Source organism: Stegodyphus dumicola, chromosome 2 (assembly GCF_044657685.1).
Source record: "Stegodyphus dumicola isolate Sdum_Otavi_A_Nest chromosome 2, ASM4465768v1".
Lineage (NCBI taxonomy): Eukaryota > Metazoa > Arthropoda > Arachnida > Araneae > Eresidae > Stegodyphus > Stegodyphus dumicola.
In genome coordinates, this window is record NC_140769.1 from 221,669,421 (window position 1) to 221,692,355 (window position 22,935).

Sequence of the window (22,935 nt, forward strand, 5' to 3'; positions counted from 1 at the left end):
ATTTCTCTATATGCAACTTCTTTCTTATTCCGAAATTAGGTATGAAATGTAGATAAAAGATTGTTGAAGAAATTTTGACAATTCAGTACAGCTTATCCCCAAATAAAATAATGACTGGATGGTAAATGTACAACAAGAGTTTGTATTATACATTCTGAGTGGCACAAATGCATATTTAAATTTAGTTATTTCAAACACATCTCATGAGTGTTTGTTAGTTGCGACCCTAGTTCGAAAATCATCGATAAATAAACAAATGCCACTAGTCACGTGGGCTTTAATGACTCAAAATCACCGTGATCAGTGGACTTCGTATGTTAGATATGCAAATATTTTACAAATTGTGCTGGAATAGCTCTTAGTTTGGGTAAAAATGTAAGGAAAACATTTTTTAGGCCAATGACTAATTCTGAATAATGCTTCAGTAAGCTTACTATGGTATATTAATGGTATATTATTTCTTGATACAGACCTGATTATTACTTATAAATTGTCAAAGCATAAAATTATTTCATAAATATCAGAAGCACATGACAAAAGATTCTTGAATTGTGTTAATAAAAATATCTGAATTGTGTTAATAAAAAATGTGTGCAAAATATTTATAATATACAGATTATTTTTACAAAACAAACTCTTTCTGACACATTGCCATTTTTTATATTATAGAATTTTTGCAATAAGATAATAAAATGTTTCTGTGTGAAAGAAAATTTCACTACATTCTTCCCTTGTAAGCTTTGCCTAGTTTTCTTTTAATACGCCGATTAGATAAAAATATATAATTTATCCCCCGTGCTATCCTACTTGTGTGATTGTTATTAGTACTGATCAAAGATGTTCTAAAACAAGTGGCACATCGGGGCGTGTGCTGGCAGCTCCTCATTAATACCAGAAGTGACCATATTACTGCAGAGCTAGGAAACGACGCTAACGTTTCCCATAGTTTCAGTTAAGCTTATAAGTCCGTTGCACTCGCACACATCCAACAGTATATAATGAACTGCGTCTGATGAGTCCTTTGCATCCATATACATTCAAAAGCTTAACGTTCAACTGTATCCATACATATTCAAAAGCTTGACGTTCAACTGTATATACATAATTCATCATATACTCTAAGATGTATATCTCTGCAACTACAGATATACTAATGTGCTGATACTTATAATTGTTCATCGATGTAAATGTTTGAAGCAAGCAGGTGCTCGTTCAGACTGGACCACCAGTAACAGGAAAGTAAGATGGCCAGATAAATCCCGTTCCTTTTACATTATATGGACGGCTGACCTCGTCTGTGACATTTGCACAATCAACTTCTTTCTCCTAAATGCAGTATGGTATATACTCGGTGCGTTAGAGGACTATGATTCTTGGAGATCACACTGACTTACTATCCTTATTAAACAGACTGTGACACCTCAGACCTACCTGAGGATAATAAATGAACAAATGCGTTTTTTTTATGGCAACTACATTCCTTGGCACAGACACCGTATTTCAATAAAATAGTGCTCCAGTGTCACATCATAAATGCTGAGAGTAGTTTCAAGAACATGAAAAATTCTCTTTCAGTGCATAACTTTCCAAATTCGCAACATGAATCCTGTCCAGCATTTGTAGTTTGATCTGGAGAAAGGGTTACGAATAACATTTCTATAGCCGTTTGATCCATTAAATTTAAGGAGGCTGCTACTGTTGAGAAATATTTGTTGATATTGCCACAAAAAAATGGAGTTACGAATCCGTCTGCTTGATATTTAGCTCCTCCATGCCCGGACGTTTGAAAATGCAAAAATGATGATGTATAGTTCAGTCTTCTTTATTCAGAATTTTGATCTGCACTACGCAGTTAAGTTAGAGCAATAGAAATATTCTATGAGACCATTAAATTCCCACTTTTCAAGTTTTGTAACTGAATTTAGGTTTATAACCTGCCCTGTATAAATAATTGTTTAGGTTTTAATTAAAAGAAGATAAAACTTTATGTCATGCTGGCATACATTGACTCTTGTTTTCTTGCTTTGATTATTTTAAAATACTATTGCAGTCATGGTTGGCAAGAAAGTAATTTCGGTTTGCATGCTATCAATCTTATAATTTTTTTTTTCTTTTAAGATTCGGCCCCTGACACTTTTAGTTTGCTATAGAAACAAATTCCGTGTATTTTTGTTGACAGCTGTTAATTTAGATCAGTTTCAAAGTGGGGTGCAAAAATAAACATTTTCGACATATTTTACTTTTCTATTTTCATAAAGGCAAGAAAGCGGCTGAGGTTCACCAAGAGATATGTCGAGTTTATGGAGCTGATTGCTTACAGAACGTATGTGTCAGAATTGTTTCTTTAGCAACACGTATAAAATTATTGGAGCTTTATTGGGAAGTGATGTCGCATCCCCCATACAGTTCCGACCTTGCATCATCAGATTATCATTTATTTCGAAGTTTACAAAACTTCTTAAATAGTAATGGTAAAATGTTCAATAATAATGATGACTTCAAATTGCACTTGGTTGAGTTTTTAGCTGATGAAAACCAGAAACTCTATGAACGCGGAATCATGAAGTTACCAGAAAGGCCATCGAACAGAATGGATGCCATCTGACTGATTAAAGTTCACTTCTATACGGAAAAAATTGAGTGAGTTTATGAGAAAGAAAACTGAGAAAATAATTTCGGTTTTATTTCACACTGAAAAACCCAAATTACTTTCTTGTGAACCCGATAAATAAGTTATCTAACAACATATGTTTAAAACTATAATCAGTACGGCGAAAGCTATCTAAGCTGAGACAGAAAAATTTACATCACATTATATTGATGTTTTTTGTGCTTTGGCTGGTTGGGTTTTGCGCACAGCTACACAGAAAAATGAGCAGTTATAAATTGTAATGAATCAAACCCTTACCACAACATTGTAGATGCTCATTCCAACAAGTCTAGAGTCATTCAGCTGCTTCACTTTCACACTCCTTGTCTCGTAAGCCAAAAAGATACCAAAGATAAGCAGTAGACCCTTGTAGCCGTAAATTACACCTAGCGGAAAGATCTGGTGAGAATAGTAAGGGATAAAAAATGTGCATACATGCAGTTGTTCTACTGTATATATAATTCAAGCATATGGGTTAATGCTTTTCAGCGTAAACTTTTTAAAATGTAAAACACCGATGATAGGAATGTAATATATAACAGGAATGTTAATTTCTGAGAACGGGTTTAAGGTCAAACTGTAAACGACCTTGTGTTATGAAGCGTGTCTAGAACGTAAAAATACAAAGGCGATTTTTCACCAAATATTTTTTTACCGAATTTCATTAAAAATGATTTATATCAGATCACAGCACTCTTCGAGAGATATGCCACCATTCATTGAGTTTAGGGATCAGATTTCGATCTAAACTAAATAAATGGATCTAAGGATCAGGTCCCGCGCATAAAAAATTTTCACCGGCCCTTTTAACTATTCCGTGTCTGTTTGGTATCATTTTGTCATCATCATCGAACATTTTCTAGATCTGTAATATCCTGATAAGTTTGTCTACAAGTTTCCTTAAGTGATGTTTATTGTAATGTAACACCAGAACCACTTCAAGCATAGGCAGTGGCTTGGGATGCCACTTTTCGGAGGACGTCGGCTAAATTTCCTCTTGACCAAATAAAGATATATTTGCTTTCAATTACTATACGTTTAAGGAACGCCATTGGATTGATCGCCTAAGGTGCCAAAAATGCTGGAGCCGGGTTAGTGTGACATTAACTGTCCGCGTCTTACATTTAGCGAGACTGGATCACCAATGCCAAATCAGAGATCAGTTTGAAAAATCAATGCTGTGTAAATGGCAGACTGAAATAACAGGTTCAAGGTCTCTGGCAGTGTTGCCAGTCGGTGAGCAACAACGCGTCGTAGTTGCCAGCCTAGTTTGCGATGCATTTTGACTTTTTGGACAGGCTAGATACTTTTTTACATGCTTCTAAAATAATGTTGAGTATTTAGTATGCATCATTAATTGCTGATCTCATAGAAGAATTCTAAGTATTTCAAGAAGATTAAAATCGTTATCTCGTAGTATTATAATCCTTTCTTTTCTATTTTGTATTTCTTTTTTGTTTTATTCTAACCGTGCTGTATATTGTAGCCTCTTTTTTACGTATTATTTATCCATACATATTGTTTAAGTAACGCGTTTTGGCAAACGTGTAGGATACTTCTGTTCCAAATCGAAGATAGACTTCTATTAAGCACTTTGCGAGAAATAAAATTTCAGTTGTTTATTTCAGTAAAATAACTTTGTGCAGTTTTCCAGCACACAAATGATGAGGTTCAACCTAAAAATTAACACAAATAAGCAAAAAAGAAAAAAAAATTCATGTTGACTGCAGTTTTTTTTAAAGTTTTGTCCTTTATGCTTATTCAAGAGCATTCGTTATGCCCGACCCGAATATTTGGCAGCAGGCAATTTGTTCCATCTGAACTAAAAGACTCGGGCCTAGTGCTAGGAAGCTGCAAAATGATTTTGCATTTCCTCATAATCTTAGTTTGCCCTCTGAGAAAACAAGGATATATCAAAAGAAGACTTTAAAGAGATTATTTTAGCCATTAATAGATTTCTAAAATAACTGTACTGATGCCAAAGAGATGTGTTTCTTATATAATATAGGTTATATTTCATAGTTATTTTCTATTTTATTCTGTAACATCTGTAACTCATCATGTAATTCTCGCTGTACAGAAATTACATTAAAAATTCTTTCACAATACATAAAATATTTAAAATTTACCTAACCAAACAGCATTGTTTTCCGATTCACAGTGCTCTAGCTGAGGTTCAATTTTGATATCCTGCGATTCTTCCGGATCTTCCAAAGGAAAGACTTCCAGCTTGCGCTGCAGTGGATCGATAAATGTCCATGCTGACAGAATCACGACATCCATGATCAACAAAACCCCGACCATCACATATAGTTTCCAGCTGGCCACTTTCTTTGAAATTTCAAAACAGAACATTTAATTAAGACATATTCGTTATCAACTAAACGTATTAAAATTCATAAAAAAATAACACATAAAATGAAAAGTTTAAAATTTGCTTCCTCTTACTAACCTTATAGTATTAAAAGCTAAAACAATATAAATGAATATTCGTATATTTTAAGAAACACAGGAAAATTTGACGACTTAATGCTCTCAAGTTTGGAGACAAATCTCACAAGCGCTTATTTAAAAAAAAAAAAATAAGTTTAAGACAAAAAATATTATGATTTATCTGTATAAACTTTGGAACTTCGAATGCAACAAATAGAACAAATACGAAAATGGCGAAATTGCTCGCTAAAACAGAATTGCCATGCGCATGATTGCGAGAGTTTGGCGCATTCGGAAAATTCGGTGACAGCGTACTTAAATGGTTGCACTAATGCGTAAGCACCTCACAGATTTCTTGTTATAATTATATTGAAATTGTTTCAGGTCTATAATTACTGGACATAATATTCTGCAGTATAATTCACTATTTTACAGGTCACCACCAGCAAAGTAGATAAGACAGTTAAATAATGGATCGTTCAAAATAGGTTAAAGGGTCAAAATGGTTTTCCCATGCAAAATATGTATATAAGTCAGTTCGTCTAAGAAAGCCCCTCACATTCCATCCTTACTTTTAGGTAGTATCCTACGAATGTTTTACTAAAATCCAAATAATCCCTAATACCAATTTTGAAAAATGTTATTTTCTTTAGACAGAAATTCAAGGGAATTAGTGTTTTCTTGCTCTAAACTTGCTCTCAAACAAGATTTTACTAATTTATGTCTAAAAAAACTCTTCACTCTATTAAAGCTACGTATTACTAATACCAGTGTTGTCAACAATATCGTCCTGTTACCTTTATGTTAAAATAATATCTTGTAAAGAATATGCGTGAATGTAAGAAACACTTTTTTGTCCACTCTGGAAATGAGATCTTCTACGCTATACAAGTTTATAGTCACCAGTTCAGCATTAATATCAGACTAATAATTGCTCACTGTATCATCAGTTTGCCATTTGCGTTAAATAATACTTGATAATGCAGGAATTTTTTTAATCTTTTCTTAGATCTACTAAAGATTTATTGAATATTTATAACTGAATATTTTGCTTCTTTTTGCCGCTTCGAGTTATAATGTTTTTGAAGTAGGTTCAACCTCTAAAGTTTCTGAAAACTCTTGGGGACTATGGATAGCGTTTTTAAGTCCACTATCCCTAGTGAGTCTAGAACTTTTCCACATTTTTGGAAAGCCGGATTGATTCTAAACTTTCACCTGGGACTGTTCAAAAACCGCTCAATCGATACCCACAATTAAAGTCACAAAGCACTATTTTAGTACCTTATTTCTATCATCCCACATCGTAGCTTGTTCTAAAATTGTTTGGTGTGCTCCGGAAATTGATTTCCTAGGTGGTTGGTTACCTATCTACCTAGAGCCAGATCAGATGGTAAGGGACAAGATGAGAATGTTATTTAATAGCTTCAGGGATACTAAGGTAGTATTTTATCCATATGTATGCGGATTTTATAAATTACAGATTGATTAGACTTGAAAGCTTAGTTAAAAATTTAAATTATTTGCTGAACAGTAGGTGATAGATAAAAGCTGGTCCGAACCCCCCGGGCGGCTTACATAGACGATTTGGGTATTGTCCAGAACAGACAACTGTCCAAAACAAGCAGCTCCTGGGGCACTGCATCGGGGGTTCATTTAGAGATGTTCAAAAGCATATAATGGCAAACAGAGTCCATCCTATACCGTCGGCCGCCCACGTGCAAATTAAAATTGGTCCCCACTTTTTACAGAAATATATTAAGTTTGATAATCATTTCACTGCCTTAAATTTGGCCGCCTACGAGCTGTGCACCATCTTGCCCTCCGCTAGAATTGGCCCCGATGCCAAACAAGGACTAAATGCTAAGAAATACGAAGGAATGGTATTTGCTGAATGTAGACAGATAGTGCGTAAACAAGACATGTTTGAAGCATGGATATTGCAGGGTAATCAGACACTTATGCTAATAGGTAGTGCGTCATTAAGCATCAGCACGTTGAAAACTAACTGCACTGGAGGCTGCGTGGAAGGTAAATTAAAAATTTTATATTTCGCTCGAAGGCAACACTTAAGTGTATGGTAGCGTGATGTAATGATGTATCTTAAGTGTATGGTAGTGTAGATGTAATGGTCCAAAATAGTTTCGAAAGATCCCACCAGAAACATTTCTAACGGCAGAAAACGTTTTTTTAAACGTTTCGCAAAACAACAAAATTTGTCTCATGATCCACTGGTGGCTGTGACTCACACTTTGAAGACCACTCTTCTAACTTGTCGAATTAATAGCCTAACTGAGAACTCTGTATTTTATAAATTTTTAACAAATTAGTAAATGGATACACATTAATATCACAACATTTTTTTGATAAATTTAACATTTGCACATAAGTAAAAATCCCACCTACAACAAAAATAAAAATTATAAGTCATATCTCACCTTACTTTCTGATTTTGACTTTGTTGTTAACCTGTGAACACGCCATATTTTGGAAAACATCGCTCCATAAGACAAGGTAAATCCAATTGTCAGAAGCCAAGCTCTAGCCTGTAATGAACGAAAATAAATGTAAGTAACTATGATGGAATTCAACATCATACATAACACAAAAGTAATTTCCAAACACAGTTAATATAGATCTGTAGTGAAATTTTATATGTCAAAAATGTTAGGTACCTAGAAAATAAGGAATTTATTTTCTAGTAATTCTTGAGGCTTGAACCACGTTTTTCCCAGTTTTACACTAATATGTCATGCCATGTCTTTATACAATGAACTAAATGTATTTTATCAGCTGCTATTTATTCACGATTAGAATTAGCGACTTTCTTCAATCGATAATACTAGAGAAGTTAAGCGAAATGCACATAAGATTAATTTTCATTGTTATGTACCTTTCCGAAATTATCCCAATATTCTTGAGCAATTTCAACTTATCATAGTTCCTTATTTCATCATCGTTGATATAAATGAAAATTGTAGACTTTCTCACCTAATAAATTAATTCAAACTTTCTGATTTAAACTATATTCAAACTTTCTGATTTAAACATTCTATGTATTAAATGTTCGCTCCAAAGTATGAAAGAATAAATTAAACGCTTCCGGTTTCGTTGGAACAGGTATACATAAAGTTATTAAACTTTTTATCAATTTTCGGAACTTTTCATTACGGATTCCTTATCCGATCTGACGAATGGTCGATATTCATACTTGATTACCTTCTAAACGTTATCTAATTCTCATTGTTTTCACTTTAAAGTCATTTAAGTTTTCCCAACTGAAGTTAGTTTTTGACATCATCCTCAGCTTTCCGTTCATTTAGTTTCCTATAAAATAAACGATAAAATTTTCTATTAGACTGGAAACAAATCAACATCATTTTTAAACGCATCAGAATTTTTATTAAGGGCTTTAAAAGTCAATTACTTTCTCTTCTGAAGGGATATGTAAACCCAGTTCCTCTGCGATATTAATTAAACCAATTTAGTTTGCATCTTTAAACATAAATACAATATTTTTCTGCTTATATTTAACTCTCTGAGGGGCAGAAAAAGGCAATTAACTTTTTCAGCAAGACTCTTGTTTTATTTACTATATCAAGTGTTACAATGAAGTTATTTGCGACAATTACACATATTTTGTCCAAGACGCTTGAAAAAAATGAACACTTCTGGTAGTTAGTGTCAGTGACCACCGCCCACAGAACACATCCCTACAAATCATTCTCTATGATACTTAGGGAAATAGTTTTTATTTTTCAAGCAGAGTGCAACTTAGCATGTGCTGCATTCCCACACTGTTCGTAAAGGCTTTTTCTTGGTACTGCAGAGTGCAAAGAGTCGTGATGTAGTCTTCGATGGCTGATGCTTATCTTCTTCTTGAAGATAAGCATCATCAGATAAGCTTCTATCTTGAAGACGAATTGCTGTATCAACTACTGTCTTATGTTTCTTGATTGCCATCTAGTGAGCTACAAGGAAACTTCAGAAACGGTCAGTCTTGAAAACCACTCACACACGAGTGAGTAAGATGTTCAGTATAAAAGGTGGTTACTCTAGGTAACCATCGCCCTCCAAAGAGTTAAGAGGAACAGCCTGCAATTTAATACGATGATTTTTGTCAACGACGTAGAAACTCCTACGTTCTGTTTGCACTTATTCCATAGTTTCGATTTAAGCAATTTGTTTTAATTGATTAGGTTTTCCATCTATATTTCTCTCTTTATTCTGCTCATTTTCTTCTTGATCATCATCAAAAGCCTTCTGTGAAAAGCGTTTTGAAAGCTCTATGAAAGCTTTACAGTTTTTACAGTTTTAACTTTGGAATTTTCTTTAGTTTCTTTTCTTTAGATGTTTCCGTACATTTAGCGGTCATTTTCTCTTTTGATTGTTCACCACTTTTGAGCACAGTCACAATAAAATTTTAGGAAAAAGCTGAAATAGAGTTTCGTCGATATAAAGCTAATACTATAACCTCTTCCTAAACCGTCATTTATTATGAAAGATTACCTTTGATTTCTAAAATGGCATTGGACTGTTGTCACTTAACCTAGAAGTACTTCTCAGTAACAAAATAAAATAAATCCAAAACTCACCTGACATAAGTTGCTGAAACTGCTTTCCCCTACAAACTGTCCATCCAGTCCTAGCAGACACGCACACAAAAGACAGCATATGATACCCACTAGCATAATGTTATTACATATGGGGTGAGATAGCTGGATGTATCTGAAATAAAGGTAAACGAGAAATATTAATGACACTATTTTATAATTTAAAATTGCTTAATTTTTTCCCCTTAATGATGGAAGAAACATAATATTTTAAAAATTAGCCATAATCCTATGAAGCAGTAACAAAATCAATATTAAGTTCGCCTTTAACATTCAAATCTGAATGTTATTTACAGTCATATGGATTACTTGCCAAATGGCTTTTACATTATATTCCCCTATCTAATAATCTCATTTAATGATACTATTAGCTGAAGGGATAACTTCAGTTAAAACAGAAGGGAGAAACGGGGTTCTTTTCTGCTTATTTTAGCGTATGATGCCTGTGATCAATAAGGACGCTAAGTTTATTTGAAGTATTTATCAAGCTTACCTGGAATGACGGAATATAGTGTTGAAAACTAGAAGTCCTATTGCCCATACGATACCGAGACTGGAAACCGTGGTCATGCTGATGAAAAGACTTAGGGACACAGTTCTTAAGACCTTCACGATGATTGTTCGATCAGGTGGAGGTCTGTCATCTGAAGGCAAAGACGTAATTAGATAGATAATAACAATACGTTTATAAAAATTGACAATAGTTTTAAAAAAATCCAGAACTGACGCTGTAGATGTGATCTAAGTTTTTTAGTGATTGAATTACACCGTTTTTATGTTTCAGTTAAGGTTTTCATACATTTAGTTAATCTGCATGCAATATTTCTAGAACTATCAACAATTTAAAGTTGTTTAAGTTCCATCAAGCCTAACGACGCCTCCATTTGTTTACATGTGAAACTTAGTAGCATAGTGAGTTCAATCAATTTCTGCACCAACTTCAGTGTCTTTTTGCCGAGTGGGGCCAAAACTTTTGAGCACCGGAAAATCTGTCTTTTTTGCCCAATTTTAATTGTAATTTTTTTTCTTCTTTTAATTCTATTTGGTGTTTTAGGTTTTTCTGTATTTTGCAATTTTCAATAAAGATGTTTTGAGATGTTATATATTCTTCCTTGACGTGAACTGAGAACTGAATTGATTGAAGGAGAAATATATCTGTAATGAAATTCGGGGAAATAAATTTAAATGAAATGCAGCAAAGAATGTGCTAATTTAATAGGCCGTAAAAGGAAGTCATGTGGTGTCGATATCAGATTTTTTAAGTTGCTATTACTTCGTGCTTTTATGGGTTTTAGACAATCGAAATTATACTTTGAATATTAATGAATGTTTACTTTATATGCATTTCTGTTATTAATGAAAATAGTTCTGTAAAAACAATAGAATAACTTTTTATTGATAAGTTTCTCTTATAATTTTTTTAATTTAAAATTAACCTATTGCTGGAAAGAATGCAGTGTACTAAAGGAAGATAAGTTTAAATAATAATAAAAATAAATAAATAAAAGAAAGTTTTCAATTTTCTTATTTTTCAGTGAACATTAAAATGAAAATATGGATTTCGCAAACAAATCATCATCATATTTATATATATAAAAAGGCTAACGAACGTACAATTAGTAATTAAAATAAATGCCAGTTGGCTTAAATCTGTTTCTACGACTCAATTGCAAATAGCAAGTGAGAAAGAAAAAAGTTAATTTATAAATCTAATAAATCCATGACCTCAGTAGCTACCCTTTTAATATGTACACTACGCAGAAAAACAAAACAAAACAAAAAAGACGAGACAGTTTTTTATCTCCCATTCGACTGGGCCGATTGACGAAATTCAACTTGCGTTTTTCATGTCTCGAAAGCGCGACTTAGGATACGTATTAGATATGAATATAGCATTGTTCTAATATAGGTATTTTGACACAAAATCGGACTTTTTCTGAAACAGCATACCAATTTTTTTCCATATTTCGATTCTACGACTCAAATTACACCAAACAACCAAGTTTTGTAATAATCGCACAAGTAGTTTTTAAAAAATTAGCTCTCAAAATGTTAGCTCCTCAATGTTAATTGAGTTTGTTATATATTTATCAATCTCTCTCTTTCTATTAAGCTTATTTGATTCTTCCTTTCACATTTCGAAAATCAGGTTCATTTCAAATAAAATTCACCATTTTTCGTGATTTATTTTTAAAATTTGCATTTTTAAATAATTTTTATAAATTTTTCAAAAAACAATTTGAATTATAATCTATAAATTGTTTACCATCATCTTAAAGTAGACGTATTTCTAAGTATACCTGCAAAAAATTAATTCTTTTATTTAAAATTTCCGAAGATATACGTGAATTTATGTATTGGCGCATTTTAAATTTTGGCATATTTGTTGAAAGTGATAAAGCATCAGATGGGGTTTAAATACTTTGCTGAAATTATTTGGAAGTAGAAATGATGTGATTTTTTTTCCGCTCTTGCACAATATAAAAAGGTAGGAACGAGGTCCCCTTTTTTTCGCTCCAACATAATGGAAGGGAAAGGAAAATTGGTTGCCATATATTAAAAAGTTCGCCAAATGAATTATTCTTGGCTAAACTGAAAACATTTCGCCAAGATAAATTTTTGAATAACTCCGTAAATTTCGCACTAAATTTAACGCAATTTAATATCTAGGCATAATTTGAGTCGTAGAATCGAAATATGGAAAACATTGGTACGTTATTTCAAATAAAGTCTGATTTTATGTCAAAATACCTATGTTAGAACAGTGCTATATATAAATCTAATATATATCCTAAGTCGCGCTTTCGAGACATGAAAAATGCAATTTGAATTTTGTCAATCGGCCCAGTAGAACGGGAGATATAAAACTGTCCCTCCCTTTTTTCCCCGCAGTGTACAAACAAATCGAAGGCTTATTTGAATGCGTTTACTTATGGCTAACAACAAGTATCAAAACATAAAAGAATGCAGTCCGGAGCTTGTTTTACATTTCCGCGCAATGGGCTTTATTCCTAATCTACATATAAAACTGCTGTAAAGTAAGTGCTTTAATTAGAGGAATAATTCTTAAAATACTGAAGATTACCTGCCCATTTTTCTTTTCTCAGCCAAGTTAAATTATCAGTCTGCGTATCGTAATAACCGAGCAAGGAATAATTTCCATCTGAAAGAAGTAGAGTTATAATAAAATAAAATGCCTGTTAATATAAAATTACAAAACATTATACATAAAAATTATTAAAATTAAGTCACTGAAAATGTCTAAAAAATTTGGCACTTAGAATAAAAATGATATTTTGGACTGGATTGGATTTTTTGTCAGATTACGAAAAAGTGCACTAAGCTATCTGTTTAATTCAGTAATTTGGCAAAAAACGTTTTTAGTCAAACCAAATTATTCTACTTGAAATGTAATAAGTGCTGCTAGAAATATCTTTCATTAATTACGATACTGATGCAAAAGTTCAAAAAGTTATAAATTAGGTATATCATGTATTAAATACATTTTAAATTATATCGTTTAGATATATCCCCAAATGTTGATCTAAACTGACTGTCTGTTGGAAGTAAAAGTTTAATTTAGAATCTTCGCGATAAGATCTAAAACTTTCCAGAAGTCCACGGGTGGGCGGAAAGTCCTTTACATTGACTTTCAGCATAAAATAATTTTTGATTATAAAATGTGGAACTGCATCTTACATCTTATGGATAAAAAAAATGTCCGCTTAAAGTTACGTAGACGGAAATCTTCAACATTTGATGAACACATAGATCACATGAACACATAGATCCATGTGAACATTGTTCAACTCGTTTATCGTTGGCTGGACGCAAACGTCTAACCTACAAGTCCTTCTGAACATGGTATTGCAATTGTACATCTTGGATTTCCTAACTTTGCCATCTGTTTGCCTATTGATTTCACTGACGATCATTTAATCGATGCTTTCTCAGCCGAATAAATTTCAACTCATATGCTTGACCTTCCCTGCAAAGCGCATCAAGAACATTTCCCATTGCAAAAGCTTCTCCTGTTAGAATAATAAAAATCTTGGCAATGATGCTTTGCCAAAGTGCATCATAAAGTCATTCACGATGTTTTCCATTGTTTTTCCCAGTAAACTGGCATTTGTGAACCCATGCGAGCCATGAAATACTTTTCTATAGCGAAAGCGCTTGAGTCCGGCCATTCCAAATTCGCCCACATTTCTTACTATTACTACGGTGGTAGGCATAACTATATGGTAAGCAAAGATACAAATCACGCCTCCAAACCTCGAAAAGGACAGGGTGACTACTACTTTATTTTTGCAAAAATGTTCATTTCTTTTATGCAACCAAGAGTAAGTAAAGTGTTAAAAGGCTTTCCAAGTGTTAAAGGACTTGATTGGGTAGTTAGAATTCTAAACTGTAAACGGCTTTAATCCAGCTAATGAAATGTTTTCGCATGTTAAAGAGTACTCAGTTTTTGATTCTAAATAATTTTAGGGTTTTTTATACAAGTTTAGTTCAAATAAAATTTTAGTTATTGTTTATTTCAATGGCTAACAACTTCTGCACATAAGAAGGCCAATTTAAAATGCCTACTGCATCCGCGTATCGCACAATAAACTTTACAATAAAGCCTTACCGTACGCGGACTTGCGGGACGTCATTTTGCACATACATGTTATATTGTTGTTTCCATTTAATTTTCCCAAAGCGAGAATTTCAGTTATACACGGCACACTGCAGAATGTCATCGTGTTGCGATAGTCTGTTTAATGACTGGTTTGAATATCCATTCATTAAAGAACTCAAACATTGCATGGGATAGCAAAACTTAAGCTTCAAAGTTCTCTTAATTCTCGATTATGTTGAGGACACGGTGCTGAAGCCCTCCCAACATTACATACAAATTTCGAGGTTTTATTCCTTTTACGGAACACCACTTCCTTAACTCAACCAATACATCAAGGAATCATAAAAACATTCAAAGCCTATTATGTCAGGCACGTTTTCATCTCTGCAAATAAAGCACTAGACGAAGGAAAGCACGTCACACTAACGGCATTTTGGAAGCAATCGAACATAAAGCACTCTGCATATAAATTATTAAACTCGGACGGGGACGAGTAAATTTACTAGTAATAAATGCCTGATGGCATCAGCTCTGGCCAAAAGTTGCAACAATTTTAAAGGATTTTCATCGATTGAAAACGAAGTCAAGGAGACCGTACAAATAGCAAAAACATCAGGCAGCGAAGGATTTTCAGATATGGAAGAAATAGAAATTAACGACTTAGTCAAGAATGACGATCGTGAAATCACAAATCAGGAAATGGATGGTCATATAACAGCAGTATACAGCTGAAAGACAAAGAGCTTTGGCGTATAAGAAGTTAAAGAATTGTTAAAAAAGGCACAGGAACCATCTGATTGTGTAAAGGCAGGTAGATCCAAATGATGAAAGGAGATGATACTTTATGAGAGGTATAAAAAAATCACCATCTATTTAAAAACAATTATTGTATCATGTATCTACTTATTAAATAATAATAGCAATCTTTCAATTACAATAATATTTACGTTTGAATAAATTATACATACTTTCTTAATCTGAAATCTCTCGCTCTCTCTCTTTTTTTTTTTTTTTCTTTTTCTATAGAACTTTGTAGAGGGCGATTTTACTATACGTGCAGTGTGTTAATGACGTAATCCCCGCGTTCGGCAAGGGTTACTGTATTTAAATAATATTTATAAATGCATCTTGAAGATATATATATATATATATATATAATTGTATAAGCAATAAATATATCTTCAAGATATATATATATATAATTGTATAAGCAATAAATATATCTTCAAGATATATATATATATAATTGTATAAGCAATAAATATATCTTCAAGATATATATATATATATGTAAAATATAAAATATCTATCTTTCAAATAATAAATTAATGATAGCCCTTAACTCCCGTCTTCGTTCTAAAAATAACAGAGCAATAATTTTTGAACGAAAATTCCCTGCAGTTCTGTTGTGCACTTATCCATGAAATCTGAGCCCGACATTTGGACATTCTGGATACTGTCATGTGATATGAAATGGAATTCGGTACAAAAAGGTAATTGCATCGCAACTCGCTATTCTTCTTCGCTCTTCACTTCTGCTTCTAGACGCTTGTGTCGCCTTGCCGCTAGCCACGCAGTGTTTACTTTTCCAATTTTCTTACTTACTGTTACTGTGTTTACTTTTCATTTATTTCAAAAATGTAAGCTGTACAAAATGGGGGGGGGGGTTATAGCGCACCCAGAGTTATGATATACGTTATCAATACTCATGAGATGATGTGCATTATCATATATTCTGTATGTGCATCGATCGTAAGTCAATATACACCAAAACGATAATCAATATTTTGCTGCATATTCTGTAACTGTGCAAGAATTAAATCATTAATGCAATAATTTACTGCCGAATGTCTTATTATGTGGAGTGTACAAGGTCTGTGGAGAAGCCTGAAATATTATGTGGAGTGTACAATAAAATGCCGTTGTGGGCCATCAATTAAGCACCACTGCTTTCTTAATTCGTTGTTAAATTCTTTATTCTTGGGAATCATTTACCTTTCTACTTATGTAACATTAGCCAGAACATAAAGTAAAACTTATTAATAGAATTTAAATTTAGAGTTATTTTAAGAATATAAAAATGCAAATTAAGAAACTTTACCTGTCATCTGCTCAACTTGAGTCCAAGCTATTCTGTCGCCTTTAGAAGAAAAAGCCACCCAACCCTAAAAGATATACAGTTACTATTAAACTATAAAAGCAAATTGCTGAAAAATATATTATTGCCAACAAATTATTAATAAATGTACGATTAAATTACATCAAAATTCAAGCTAAAATTTATGGGGCATCTTACCGTACAGGCGACTTTGCTCTCATAGAACTACTACTATTTATCAGTTTTTCTTTTATGTAGCTAAACAATGTTTCAATGGAATGCAATACATTTTTAACAAGTCACTTTTAGATTTTCGTAACTAGTCAGTTAAAAAATTGCATTTAAGTGAGAATTTAATCATAAAACAATGATTGACCATCATATCAAAAGCTAAAGTTGTTCATTCTTTTCTTGGAGACACGTATTTTTTTAACATTTTAGTATGTCTTGGTGTTTTAACATTTTAGTGATCATGGTGTTTGCTCAAGGATCATGAATTTTCGTAATATGTCGAAACTTTTGCGTTCCGCTTTTAATTGGCAATAATAGAAATAGTACGCTAGTAGTTTTCAATAAGCATTTCTTCATTCTGTATAATATCTTTTTCTCTGTTTCAGGACACTATTAATTTGAGCTAGAATAGGCATTATCAAGCCATAACAATGTCATTTGCAGAAAACCTTTACATTTCGCGCACTGTTTATTTAAATGCTGCCTGATCTTAAATAACAGTTTTATAGCTTTTATTACTATCAGTCCTTTCCCGTTGTTCTGAGGGCTAAGAAAACCTTAATCCCAAAACTATTTGTTTAGTTCATACCAGCTTTCCAAATTTTCAGTTTTTAATCATTTTAAGGCTTGTTTGTAAATTAGTATTATGTAGTTTGGTACAAATTATAATCATTGAATCTTTTTAGAAGCGAAAACATCATTCGTGTTTTTAGAAAAAGAGATGCAGTTTCACATAAATCATGACAATGCTTAGGCAGTAAAACTCACCGAGACTCCAAGAAACTGGGTAGTGTTCATAGCGGAGTAGATCTGTTGGGCGATGTATTCATCTTCATAGGTAAAGTCTTCAATGGATTTGTTGACAGTTTTCAGCTTGTTTATGGTTTCATTCAGAGCCAGAGCTATTGCCCAGATTGCATCATATGCAAGAGGCGCTTCTTGGTACCCCACGGGCCTTCTTTCATAACCATATTCGTCATGAAGTACCTTTTCATACCGAAGTAGAAAGTCAGCTGAAGTCTAAAAATAAACAAAATAAAAAATAAAAAAATTTCAGAACAGCAAAGTATCATATGCTGTAGCTCACATAGGAAACAACTACTTTCTAAGCTTGTTACGTGAGTTAGATATATTTATGTTGAAAATCAAGCGTAGTTCAGGTTGTTATGCATCAAGCCCCATGTCATTTCACCAAGGAACGCGGTCATACAAATTTCACACTTCAGAGCTGTATTTAACTAACTCAACAATCGATGTATGTTTGGAAAAGTTGTTCTATTATAAAACTGTGTTAGTATTTGTATTAAAGAGCATTATCATTAAGAACGAGGTTATGCGAGATTAAAACAAATTCTAACCGTTAAATAGTAAAATATTAACTGTATTCAAAACAATAATTAAAATTCATGTGGCATTTCGTTATAACAATTAAAAATGTTTTTTTAAAACGAACCTTGCACAATAATAAACAAGTATAAAAGATCAAATTCCACCAGAATTAGTCAACTAGAATATGCACAATAAAACAGATCTTTCACCGAACTACATTACTTAAATCTTTCACATTACTTAAGACCTTTCACCGATCTTAAGATCTTTCACCGGTTTTTATATCTTTCACCGAACTACATTACTGCTTAAAACTGTCATACTTCAACTCTAACTGCAACTGAATTAGCCATTCAGCATTTGCTGGAGATGTATCCCACGGATCTAGAATGTTTTACTATCTCAACACTAAGTAATAATAAAATACTTCTAGAGATAGCATGCCTAATCACAGCTTGGCTAGCGAAATACTTTGAGCAAAAGAAGACACAGCAGTCAACAGCAATACTAGAGTTATTTTTCAACATCTCGCTTGCTTGCATACTTTTCCATTTTCTTGAAAAAAAAAAAAAAAAAAAAAAAAAAAAAAAAAACGAACAAAGATACCGGGTTGAGAAGCGCAAGAAAACTCTATCTGAAAGTAAAGTGGTTACCATAAAATTGATAGACTATGCAATTTATAATTTATAGTTGCCTGTTAGTTATGCCCCATGTTATTCTTATGCTTGCACTTGGTTGTTGACGCTACTAAATTTCTACTTTTCTAGTGGCCATAAGATATGTTTGGTTGTCATTGCCTCACGAATGCCATGATCAGTTGAACACGCATGTCCAAATAATATGGGTGAAAGAATTCACTGTCAGACACAGGCGTGCGGTGATTTTCGCGAAAGAGAACATACATAATTAGAAATAAAAAAAAAGTCTCAAAAAGAGCAGAAGGCAACAAAACAGAGTGTTTCTGAATTTGCACGTCATTAATAATTTTGAAATTGTTTAATAATATTCCAGTTTGGAATGGTCAGTATGCAAGTAATGCTTAATTTCTGGACTGCTGAAAATATACAGAGAAGGTTTGTGTTTTATGACTTTCCTCCCCTGCTGTAAATATGTTCAGAAAGACTTGGCGGACAAGCAGTCGAAATCACAGCACTGTGATTCTGAAAGCTGACCAGCACCTTGAACTAAGAAAGGTTCATGAGCTTCTAACGAGGGCTGTTACCAGGGACTTGCTCCTCTTACAGACAGTTTCTTCAGTTCTTTAAGTTTAAATTACTGGATGAATATATTTCACTTCGAATTCTTTCACATTCCACAGAAACATAACCAAACTGCTGATTGCGAGCCGCCTGCGGCTCTCCGACACCGTAACTACGGCTCGCGAGCTACTTGCTGCCCTTTGCTCTCTGAAATGCGACTTATTTGCGACAAATATATTTTTTTTTTTAAATATAATTGCTTTTTGAAATAAAAACCATGCAATGACACGCTTCTTTGTTAATCGCTAATTTAATTTCTTATATTATGTGTGTAATAATTTAATCGATTTCAAACTGCCCGCCGTAGAATTATCGTCAGTGTAAACAAACACAATTACAAAACATTCCATTTCTGTCAATTGCTAAAATGGCTTCTTACTTTTAGAGCAAATAATGGCAATAAAAAAAACGTAAAATGTAAAAATACGAGGTAATTTAAGAAGTGATCCTCTCTATTTTTTCTCTCAAGTTAATTTTATTTCAGACAGTTTCTGCTTACATTTCTTCTGTGTGATCTCCTTGCTTCACAACAGCTGTTATCCAATGCGTCGGAAGATTTGCTATTCCTTGTAGAATATTACATTTATTCAGTCTTGGAATGACTTCGGTAACTGAAGAAACCTCTTTCAAGGAGGAAAATTGCTGTCCAAATATGGTTCTTCCAATTTGAGAAGGAATTCGAAATCTAGGCATTTTAGGATTCGTAGAGTAAACTTTTCCGTTCTTACTTGGTCAGGAGACTTGCCCAATTCTCTCAAGTGCAGGTCTCCTTCAAAATTAATTCTGCATCCCTAAGCAAGACAAATAATTTTATGCAATTTCTTCATAAATTTAGTAAAATCTCACAGTAATATGTTGCAGTTAACAAATTTTTCTCGTGAAATTCTAATAATTCCTTGTTAAATCTAGAGAGAAATTATAATTTATTTCCTCAATGTTTGAGCATGTTAAAATTTTTTAGATCTCGGCGAGAACCACTTGTTTGACAACGATTTTAATTCTGCTCAAAGTTTTCAATTTACGTTTTGTCAATTGCTGTCATCTGAGATACAAATCTTTCAACTTCATCATCATATTGCATCAAGTAATGAAGGATCAACTGGATACAAATATCTCTCTTCCACAAAACTTTTGTCAAAATGTGGCATACCGATGCAGATGAAATCGCTTTAGCCTTGTGCTAGTTTCTCGTACGTTGCTTGATGAACTTCTTTCTTTCTATGTCGTCATAAATATCACACTAGGATAGAGGCGGTTTTTGCCATCTAAAAATTTTCACCCCTTAGTTGCGCTCAGTGATGCTGCACCGGTTACCGCGACTCAAGTACCTGCATAATACTTCTTTAATATATTGATAGTTTTCATCTTCTTAATCTTCGATCATCATGTGCATCTAACACGTCATTCAGGAAAGCTCTGTAGCCCAAGGGAATGTTGTAGTACTACGATCCACTGCCTGATCACTACCAATTTCAAACAATGTAATGTGAAATTTTGCTGAATTTACCCCTGTAAACTTTCAGTTAAGGCTTATCTTCCATTTCTACAATCATAGTATTCTCCCACGTGTACAGATTCGATTTCGAAAATTGATTTCAAACTCCAATTCGGACTTTTTCCTATACACAGGGTGTGTAACCATTAGGCTGAAGGTTAAATAAAAAACATTTTATTTCATTCTTTCCTATGAGTTATTTTACTTAGAAATTTAAGACAAAACGTCAATTGATGATCTTTATGGGTGTAACAATTAACAGTTTGAATGCGATGGATCCGTATATGTATATAGCAAGAACTCAGGAACTAAGCTATCGTATAGACGTCTACCATGTCTGTGCATGTCTATAGAAGTTTGAAGAATTAAACTATCATATTATATTTACATTTGTGAAACAAATTCATTACAGTAGTTACAGATACGTTTTCTTTTTGTACCATTAAATTTAATTTCCCTTGTATTTAAAATTACCTCAAAATTCAGCAGGTATGGCTGAGGAGTTCAACAGGCATACAGTTGAAATACATGGCCTACGAAATATTTATATATCATGGCATGAACCGCTAGCATTTAGCTAGAATTTATTATCAATAAATCATCTATGCTCAGAATTATTGGAATAGTTTCTGGAATTTTCAACGATGTGCGGGTGTAATGATTACATAAAAATTCTGGTAGATTTTGCTGGATGCAACACTGAAATAATGTAACACTCAAAGCCATCAGGAGTGACACTGATGATTCAAATACCATCGTAATTGCGTTTAATTTTTAGTTAACGTTTTCTATACTGAGCATTAGTTAACTAGTCATTCCAAAGTTTGGGGTTAAAATGTTTAAAGATTTTTACGGTTAGGATTCAAAACTTTCGAGTGAAGGAAAAAGCTTTAAGATTCGATGTTTGGAATTTAAAATCTTTCCGAAAGTTTCAGAAGTTTGAGAATTCGAATGTCTGTAGAAGAATCAAAATGTAACTTGCATCTAATGAATTAATTCTTTCGCATCTAATGAATTAATTCAATTATTTAAGGGTAGATTTGGTCTCAGTATGTTGACACTCGTGAAAAAACAAAATTATTAATTTTTATGCAGAAGAATAAAAAAGTTGATAGCTTTTGATAGCTTTTTTTTTAAACAATTTTTCTTTCTCGAATAAAAGTTTCTTTGCCATGCGTATTGACTTGCATTACGTCACTTATTTTTCTAAAAGATTAATTAGTTAAGTTAAAAAAAACACTTAACTAATTAATCTTTTAGAAAAATAAGTGACGTAATGCAAGTCAAATGGGAAAAAAAAGTTAAAAAAACACTTTTTTTTAATAAATTATTTATAATTCACTCAAATGGGGAAGAAAAAAAAAGATTTTAGCTTAGTTCTACTAAAATCAAACAACAATTATAAAAGGAGGAGGATAAAGGAAACAAAAAGAAAATGTTTGTTTTTTCTGTCTGAATGAAGAACGCTCAACTGTATAATACAGTAAGTTCAAATGTCTTTTTATTTTTGAAACGGTACAAATGTGGATTTGCGGCTCTTCGAACGTTCATGAAATGTACTATGCGGCTCCTGTCGTTATGAAGTTTACCCCCCCCCTGTACTATACTATTAGTGAACAACATACTTAACGGAGCATACAAGAACATATTAAAATTAGCCTATTCGTTAAAGCCCGACTTTGCCCGATTCGCGTAATGATGCTTTCCGGGAGATTTATTTCAATATTGTAAGAGTTAGATAACAGTTTAGTATAAAGTGTCACATCCAAAATGTTAAGGTACTAGCCTAGCCCCAACAGCCCATTGAAGGCAAGCTATACGCATTCTTTTATGGAGGTATAAGTTAAATTTCCGCTTTCTGGGTTTATAGCGTAAGGCGTCATCAAACAAGCTCAGCACTTCAAACACTGTAGAACACTTACAGTGAATATTTGCATTTTCTACCAAGATTTCTGGACTTAAATTTCTTTGAACGATCTTTACACATTTTAAGTTCCTTCCACAATCTCATTACAATCATTAAAATTTCGCTCTTCGAGCGAGTTCCTTTTCTTCATATCATTCTAGAAAACAACTCACATCAACCAGAGCTTCTGATGCAGCTCAGGTTGAATATTTATCCTATTTGATAATGTTATTCACCGAGTGTTTCACGGTGGTTACACAATATATAAAAGTCAATAAGCATGCTGTTCTTTTGTAATTCATA

At 33.0% G+C, this 22,935-nt stretch overlaps 1 protein-coding gene across 3 annotated transcripts in view; it reads right to left on the minus strand.

Annotated features, from left to right (window-relative positions):
• Positions 1-22,935, minus strand: part of GABA-B-R1 (gamma-aminobutyric acid type B receptor subunit 1) — a 78,173-nt gene that overhangs the window by 37,318 nt on the left and 17,920 nt on the right. For all 3 annotated transcript variants that reach the window (XM_035366192.2, XM_035366193.2, XM_035366191.2), the window contains exons 7-14: positions 17,412-17,663; positions 16,416-16,479; positions 12,779-12,856; positions 10,187-10,337; positions 9,676-9,808; positions 7,519-7,626; positions 4,780-4,981; positions 2,909-3,036 (exon numbers count right to left, since the gene is read on the minus strand). In XM_035366192.2, the coding sequence (XP_035222083.2) occupies positions 2,909-3,036; positions 4,780-4,981; positions 7,519-7,626; positions 9,676-9,808; positions 10,187-10,337; positions 12,779-12,856; positions 16,416-16,479; positions 17,412-17,663 (1,116 nt within the window). The remainder of the gene's footprint in view (positions 1-2,908; positions 3,037-4,779; positions 4,982-7,518; positions 7,627-9,675; positions 9,809-10,186; positions 10,338-12,778; positions 12,857-16,415; positions 16,480-17,411; positions 17,664-22,935) is intronic.